Below are 8,424 nucleotides of genomic sequence, written 5' to 3' on the forward strand. Positions count from 1 at the left end.
TTTATATTTTAAGTTAAACCCAAAATTTGATAAACGCGTGACATTTTAACAATATAAGTTCAACTTTTTAACTAACTAATCTATATATATATAATGATGCTTAATTTTTAAAGTGTCTGGATTGCCGGGTCGAGAGCTGTGGTTAATTTGGATATATGTGAGAGTAAATGGATACTTGGGTCGGATTGTGGGTTGACCCGTCCATAAACTTAAAACGGTTAAAAATAAAATAAAAAATGCTATAGGTATGGTTCAAACTTGCAACCTAACAAAACAAGTACAACCTTTTAAACAATTAGGCTAATAACACTTTATATTTTAAATTAAACCCAAAATTTGATAAACGCGTAACATTTTAAAAATATAAGTTTAACTTTTTAACTAACTAATCTATATATATATAATGATGCTTAATTTTTAAAGTGTCCGGATTGTCGGGTCGAGAGCTGTGATTAATTTGGATATATGTGAGAGTAAATGGATACTTGAGTCGGATTGTGGGTTGACCCGCCCATAAAAATTTTACCATAATATTTTTTTCACAATTTTTTATATTTTACTCGTGTAAATGCATGGGATACATGCTAATTAGGTTAATGATACAAAGGAATAGATAAAAAATGAACACAATATTATAGGATAAAAAAATGCTATGAAAAGAAAAATAAGTAATATATTATTATATATTATAAATAATATGAAGAGAAAAATTAACGTATTATACAAAAATAAAAAAATATGATATTATACTGTAAAATAGTACTATAAATTTGGGAGGCCCCCCTTGACCCGGCTATATACTCTTATTTTATATATAATTTAAGTAAATTTATTCAACTTATTTTTAATTTATCAATTCTAACTTATTTATTTTTTATAATTGAATAATATTTAATAATAAATAATATATATATAAAGAGGTTATATATATATATATATAATATTTTATGAGAGCACTTATAGATATAACACTTTTATAATTGGAGTGATGGTAAAACTTAAAAATATAAAAGAAAGAAAAAATATCTTGAAATAAGAGATTTTTTTTTTTCAATTAAGTTGTGAAATCAGGTGTTATGTATAACATTTTTCATTTTACTCACTATTTAATTATATAATTATAAATTTAATGTTTTTTATTTAAAATAATTTAAATATTTTATTAATTTAATTTTAAATATTAATAAATTAATTAAATTAAAAAATAATTTATATAAATATATTAGTTTCTATAAATTTTTATATTATTTTTTATTGTCTATTTTTTTTTATCTATTATTTAATTTATTTTTTTATAAATGTTTTAAAATTTAATTTATTGTTTTTAACTATTATAAAATTAAGAAAATATATAATATTATAAATTTATTTTATTATTGATGATAAGTGAATTCTCTAAGCTCAATTCATATATATTTATTTTATTTGTTTGGTTAATATTCGTATTTAAATAAAATAATTTTATAATTATTTATTTAGAAAAATAATATAATGTAATATTATTTTATATAACAAATATAAATAAAGTGAAAGAGATATATATTTAAATTTTTGTAATTAGAAAGTCTTTTTGTTTGTTGAAAAGATATTTAAATTTAAATTTTATTATTATAATCAAATAGAATTATGTAAATAGGAAAAAAAATAATAATAAAGTGAAAAAAAGGAGAAAGAATGAAAAAAAAAATATTTAAAAAAATTGATGAAATTAGAAAAACATTGAAATTATAAATTTAAACGTTAAAATTATAATAAATGAGATAAATTTTAGTTTAAATCTATGTGATGTAGATGTAAATAAGGAAGATATAAAATTGAGTTTAAATACAAAAATATATTATATTATAATTTGTTACAACTTATTATATAATATAATTATCAAGCAAACACAGGAAAGCCTATCTAGAATTACATTGATAACATCATGATGTAAGCAGAGTTCAAACATATATGTCAATTTGCAGGTAATGCACTTCTTGAACTATACTTTTCATACTTTAATATTTCAACAATAAAAAGAAAAAATGTTTTTTTTTTACTTTATATAACAAAAAGGATCAATACAATTTTTCCCTTTTTTTAGGAAATAAAAGAATGTTTAATATAGAAGATATGTGTTTAATCTCACTAGACCAACATCATAAATGCTCAGGTAAAAGTCTGAAGAGTAAAAATGAAACTGAAAACAAGAAACAGAATAAAAATATCAAATTACTGAAGATTCTATCCCAATTCCCATACAAGAAAAAAACAATCATCTTTGCTCTAAAATTACTCACCTCTCTATCTCAACATGAGCATAGAATATTTATACACATTTAGAGAATGTGACAAAAATTCCATCGTATATAAACAATTACTCCCAATATTACATATGCAGTTTTTCTAACATTTCCGATAAAACAGAATTACGTCGGCCTTTACAACACTTGTCTGTAGAAAAGGATATAAGCTTGGCCATGAAGGACCTTTTTCAAGTCAACTGTAATAACAGAAGCATCATCAAACCGTAACCACACCCCATCTGGGTAACGAGCATCCGTTGTGTAATGCCCCTTCGAGGATTCTCTTCCGTGGTGACTTATTGTTGAAACAAGTTCATATCTCCGACCCTGTTTAATATCCCACATTAAAAACAGAATCCAAAATATGTTGGTATTTTCATTTTCTTCTTAAAAAACATTATAACATGTATATTTACAACTATTCATTCATTCAATCATAATAATATATTATGCATTTCAAATTTAATTTAAGGACAGGAATAGAGGTGTCTACAAAAGTAAATATTGAAATAGAAATTTAAACAACAGTATTTGTTTTAAAAATAAAAATAATAGTATTATTCAGTAAAAGAAAATCATACCTGGGTTGACGGAGAAACAAGTAACTTGCGGCCCAACTCCATTTGAATGGGGAATCGAACGGGTTTATTTAGCTTTGTAGCTCCATTATGTCCAAAACTGAAGCGCATCAAATGCAATATCATTATCTTCGGCAGCGTCTGTATGCTTAAGGACTTTCTGGCAGTAACTACTCCATCCTGAACAAATAGAATGAATCCATATAATCAAAATGACCAAATACACATCTCAACTGTCTTCTACTTGTTCAGATAACATTAATCCTAATATTAACAAAGATTGACAGCATCAGTAGGAAAAACAAGATTCAAAATGAAGTTAAGAGTTGTTATTCAGAAATTCTATGAAAATAGTTATATAGCTACAATATTATCACTTAACTCCAAACAGATCAAGGCCATATGAGTTGGGGAAGAATAAGAACATCCCAATTTTCAAGCACAAGAAGATGCATTATAAATTAGCAGAGAAATAAAAAAATACTGGCCTTATACAAGTTTACAAGAAAACTAGGGAATTTTAGGAAATTAATCTTATTTTTGAAAAAGTGGATTACTGGATCAAATTACCAATACCCTTTTAGGGCATTTTTAGGAAAATGTTAATAAATAATAAAGAATGGAAGGTATTTTAGTTGATGAATGATTTGATGGAACAATTGATTGGTGATGGGATGATGGATGATTAGAATTTAATCTAAATAACCCACATCAAACAAGCCTTAGGGTATTTGATACAAAATAGCCACTATCTGTAAAAGATGATTGGAACAAAACTAAGATGCTATTAAAGTGTCCCAACACTAAACATGATACAATAAGCACAAATAAGAAAATTAACCAAACATGAACTATGGAGAGAAATATCTGATCAAATGAAATACAATGTATTACTACCTTTCCAGTAATTGAGGTCCTGTACTCATCAAGCATCTCAGGAGCAGAAAACAAACGAAGTGCGTCCTCAATAGTATGAACGGCTGCATGCGAGATATCAAGATGTAACAAGAGGAAAGGTTGGATGGTTGCTGAAGCTTTATTTCCTGCAACATATGTTGTTTTACATTTTAAATAAGTTCTTGAATATCACTAGCCATAAGTAATCAAGGGAAACATAATCATCAGTTTAATGGTCTATTTTTACTTAAACCCACGGCATGCATGCATGCACTAAGAAACAATTTTACAGACCACAAAGCAAACTCAAATCAGTTTTTTTTTGAGAAATCGACAGTGCCATTTTATTAAAAGATTTCAGAGACCAATAAAAGTTTTGGCGGGTAGCAAGACAGGCCTTTCCCTAAACAAAACTCAAATCAACTAAACTCAAAATAATTTTGAACACCAATGAAAATGATTTAATAACTATAACATTTAACGCCTACTGTGATAATAAATATTTGTATTCATGCCTATATCAATTCCCCACTCTTGGCAGTGTAGCCAATTGTCGTTCCTCCAGTTGAAGGATTACAAAAATATCCGATAGGGAGGTTTTCATCAGTTTTTTTAAGAAAAACTTGAGATGTTGAAAAGGTAAAAATTGAAGAAAACCCAGTCTAAAACCAAATGAAACATATGTTAGGACAGAATAAAGCTCTTTAAATCAGAATTAAAATTACTGGCTTGAAGATAGCAACTGCATTAAGTATTGGAAATGAGGGATAATGATACAGAGAAAAGATTGCTTCAAAATCAAGCCTGAACAACATATAATGTCAAAAACTAGCATAGAAAACATCTTAACTAATTCATATTTAATATAAAATTGAATGTGTTCTCTTGATTATTTATGTTCAAATTTCAACTTCACCTAAAAATTTCTCAAGTGATAAAATAAAAGACATACCTTTTGCCTCCACAACACTTCGTAGCTGTCCCCCAAAAATCGCACTTAGCTCTGAGGGATCTAAATCTTGTGTTCTCGTAACTGCAGATTTGTTCTTAGGTCCAACCGTTTCCCATTCATCATCCTCTGCATAAGAAACAAGAGAGGATTTTGCTCCATTCAAGTTTAACCTTTGTCCTTCAAACTTAAGCAATTCCTCGTGCATTTGGTGCATTATGAAACTGAGGAGCTCCTGTGCATCTTCTTGTCTGAAAATAATAAGCAGTTGTAGACTCAGTAGTAAAACTAACATCTAAAATTCAAAGTTTTGATCTTAAAATTGAAACAATAAGAAAAATCAAATGCAGGACATCTGTATCATGTGTATTCCAATGTTAACTCAAATACCAAAACATGGTAATATCTGGGAAACATAGACAACTCAAAAGAAAATCTACCCTTGTCTGACACTTTATATACACAAGGAATTTCTTCAACATGCGTGTATTATTCTCATAATGCTCTACATACTATTTTATTAGCACATAAACATAGCTCTTTGATAGAAATATCCAGACATGCTCAAACAATAGAAAACTTCCTTGGAAGTCCGGTGCTTTCCTCTATCTAGTCCTTTCATGGATACCCTAACTTGCAACCAATCAAGCAACTATTTTCACATATCTTTTTTCTTCACATATAATGAACAAAGTAGATAATAAAATATTATTCTGTCCTTCGATATATCACTTGTCTATTCTTATAAATCCTTGCATTTCCATGTCCAATGCCCATAATCAGGCTAGGCAGGCTGATCTTTTAACAATGAAAGCACTTCAAAAAGAGAAGATCAACAGCAAGCTTAAATAAACATCACTACTTTAAAGGGCGAATAATGTTTTTCACATAAAGGAGATAAAACCTCAGAATTATCAGAGTCCAGTTTGTTAAGTCACTACGAAATGCTTAGTGGTCAAGGAAGATTAACTGACAATACTACTTAATTTGTTAATGAACCCACAAAAGAGAGGGGGTTGGAGGAATAAAACACCAACCTTGGTCGACCAGATATGCTATTAGGAACATCTGGTGTAAACTTTTTCAGCACACCTTCAAATGTGGTAGGGCTGAAAGGCCTACCAGTCTCAAGAGTATTCTTCTGGTTTGCTTTAACGCCACAAGGGAAGTCGAACTCCGCAATAAACTCAGCAAATGCAGCTATTGTTGGATAGTTTACCTAGAACAATATTATTCACTTAACTGTTTAATTCAAGAAAAGTGTCAATCAAGTAATCAACAAGAAGCAATCAAAATGGATTCAATAGTCTAAGTGACTGGTCAATGAATTGTCAATAGAATGATAACATGTGTGAGTTGATAAGTAATATAATTGTTTGGCAATTGAGAAAAAATTCCGTACTATTTGTGCTAAAATTTTATACGTTAGTAGATGTATAAGAGTGAGCCAATAACAATTATGATGATTTATCAAAATTGTTGCAAAATGGATGTACCTTGGAAATGTTATGGTTTCTCAGTCCTTGTAAGAGCTGAACAAAAGGAGAACAAGACAGCAAAGCTTGAAGAGTTGCATTGAAAAAACACAGGTTTCCTGAGTTGATTAAACCTCTAGGACGTATGTCCCTGACAGCTGTATTAAGCCCATCAGATGCCAATAAAACCCCGGTTTTGAGAGTAATTGATGGTCCATTAAATCTTCCATTTGATTCTTGCACAACGTCACCATTCATGGTATGCTCTTCAGAGCAAATTGGGATTTTCAGGGAACCTTGGTTAATATCAGTTATATGAAGAGAATCCATATCAATCCCTTCCAAGATTGTGGGCTCCTTTCTACCATTACAAGTGGAAATCGAATGAGATGAGCTATGAAGAATCCCATTGCCAGCTGGGATTTTGAATGGTCTTTCAGGGAGATCTTTTACTTCTTTCAGATGCTCAGCCTTACTGTTCTTCGAGGACTCAAAAGCAATTGTGGAACTCTGTGAATCAATGACTCCTGGTTGTTTTGCAACAACATGGTTTGGTACAGTTGGTGAATTTAAAGCAGGAACTGACAAAGTTTTCTTCCCTTCCTGCTTTGCAGTAATTCCAGATGACTGATTTACCCAGGATTTCGTTTCGTCCTCAGTAAAAGTTCCAAATAAAAATACCTGCAAAAGTGTGATATGTACCGACTTATCAACTAAAAATTGCACAAAAACAAAATCTGAACGAATGGGTAATAATGTCTATATGAGGATGATGAAGCAATGCCATCCTGGGAACTAGCAAATAACAAAAAGCACCAAACTTTGCAGGTTTACATGACGAATAACAGTTATAAGAGCGATATCATTAACTAGATGTTTGTAACGCACATAAACATCACTTTGATACCAACCTATTAGTAATAATAGTACATTCATTAATCAGAAACGAGAATAAACTTGATAGATTGATACCCATATGAAATTTATAAGAGAGGAATAAGAAACCGAAGCTGACCTTAGAATTACTCATATTGAACGAGGAATTTGGCTATGGGAACACAAGAATCGTGTACACTGAGAGGACTTTTGCTGTTGGAGTTTACTAGAAAGTAGGGTACGAGGCCGTCTGCACCGGTAGAAAATAGAGGAGAGAGAGACGGCGTTTGAAGACATGAAAAGGAAAGAAGACTTAAATTGAGAAAGTGCTCGACGGCGAAACCCTTAATTTGGATAGAAAAACTTGAAAGGAATCGGAAATTGATATATATAGAGAGAGACTTCTTATCATGCTAGGTTTAGGTTTTCAAAAGTGATACTCATTGCTGTGTTATTGTTATATGTATCCCGATATTTAATCAAATTATTAAATTCATCTATGTATAATAAGAGGAGTGATAGAGTGAGGGAATTTAATGAGGGAATTTGGTGAGGGAATGACGTGGCATCACCTTCATTTGGTTGGAAAATGTAAAAGTAGGAGGAAATAAAGAAAAGAAAGAAATTATTTGATTTTTTCAGCGAATAAAATTATGCCACGTCATTCCCTCACCAAAATCCCTCACCAAATTCCCTCACCTAATCATTTCTCGTATAATAATCTACTATTTTATTATATATTATATATATAATATATTATATTATTATATAAAAATATTTATTATATATTTTTATTATAGATATAAATATAATAAATATATATAATTATATATATATATAAACTAATAAAAAGATTAAAAAAATTATTTATTATATTTTCCTGATTTAGTTATGTTTCTGTTTTAATTAGGTAAAATATGAGAATAATAAAAAATTAAGATTTAGGGTTATATTAAGATATAAACAACGAGAAAAAATCTTTATTTATTTAAATTTTTTATTTTAGGTGGTCGAATAATTGAGAGGTTATAGTGAATTGTAAGAATTTTGTTTGGAGAAATAAATAGGGAAAGAAATTTGGAGGAGAAAATTTGAAAAAGAATTTTATTTGGAGAATTGTAATTTAAATCGTTGAAAATATAACAATTTTTTTTATTTTTCATTTTTTATTTTTTTTTTTAACAAATTTTCTTTTTTATCTTTTTTTCAACTAGTAATGATTTTTTTATCTTTTTTTCAACTAGTAATGATGTAATGACATTTCATTCTCTTCTTTATTCTCATTCACTCTTTCAAATTCTTTTACGATCACTCCTCTTTTGTTTATATATATTATTAGAAAAATGATAAGGAGAGTAAATTTG

General features: G+C 28.9%; 1 protein-coding gene across 1 annotated transcript; it reads right to left on the reverse strand.

Annotated features, from left to right (window-relative positions):
- Positions 1–2,185: 2,185 nt before the first annotated feature.
- LOC124945575 (ubiquitin carboxyl-terminal hydrolase 24-like) lies at positions 2,186–7,487 on the reverse strand. Its single transcript, XM_047486031.1, has 7 exons — positions 7,200–7,487; positions 6,206–6,865; positions 5,747–5,928; positions 4,713–4,960; positions 3,761–3,906; positions 2,867–3,043; positions 2,186–2,612 (listed from the first exon to the last, which is right to left on the reverse strand). Exons 1-7 carry the CDS (start codon positions 7,212–7,214, stop codon positions 2,421–2,423), a joined length of 1,620 nt encoding a protein of 539 aa, XP_047341987.1. The 5' UTR covers positions 7,215–7,487; the 3' UTR covers positions 2,186–2,420.
- Positions 7,488–8,424: the final 937 nt, after the last annotated feature.

Source organism: Impatiens glandulifera, chromosome 7 (assembly GCF_907164915.1).
Source record: "Impatiens glandulifera chromosome 7, dImpGla2.1, whole genome shotgun sequence".
Classification (NCBI taxonomy): Eukaryota; Viridiplantae; Streptophyta; class Magnoliopsida; order Ericales; family Balsaminaceae; genus Impatiens; species Impatiens glandulifera.

Bases quoted from the DNA above. Each gene is read 5' to 3' on its own strand.
- LOC124945575 (XM_047486031.1), bottom strand. The intron at 5,929-6,205 runs GTACATCCATTT...ATATTGTTCTAG, and splicing joins GAAACCATAACATTTCCAAG to GTAAACTATCCAACAATAGC. The intron at 3,907-4,712 runs GTATGTCTTTTA...CATATGTTGCAG, and splicing joins AAGTGTTGTGGAGGCAAAAG to GAAATAAAGCTTCAGCAACC.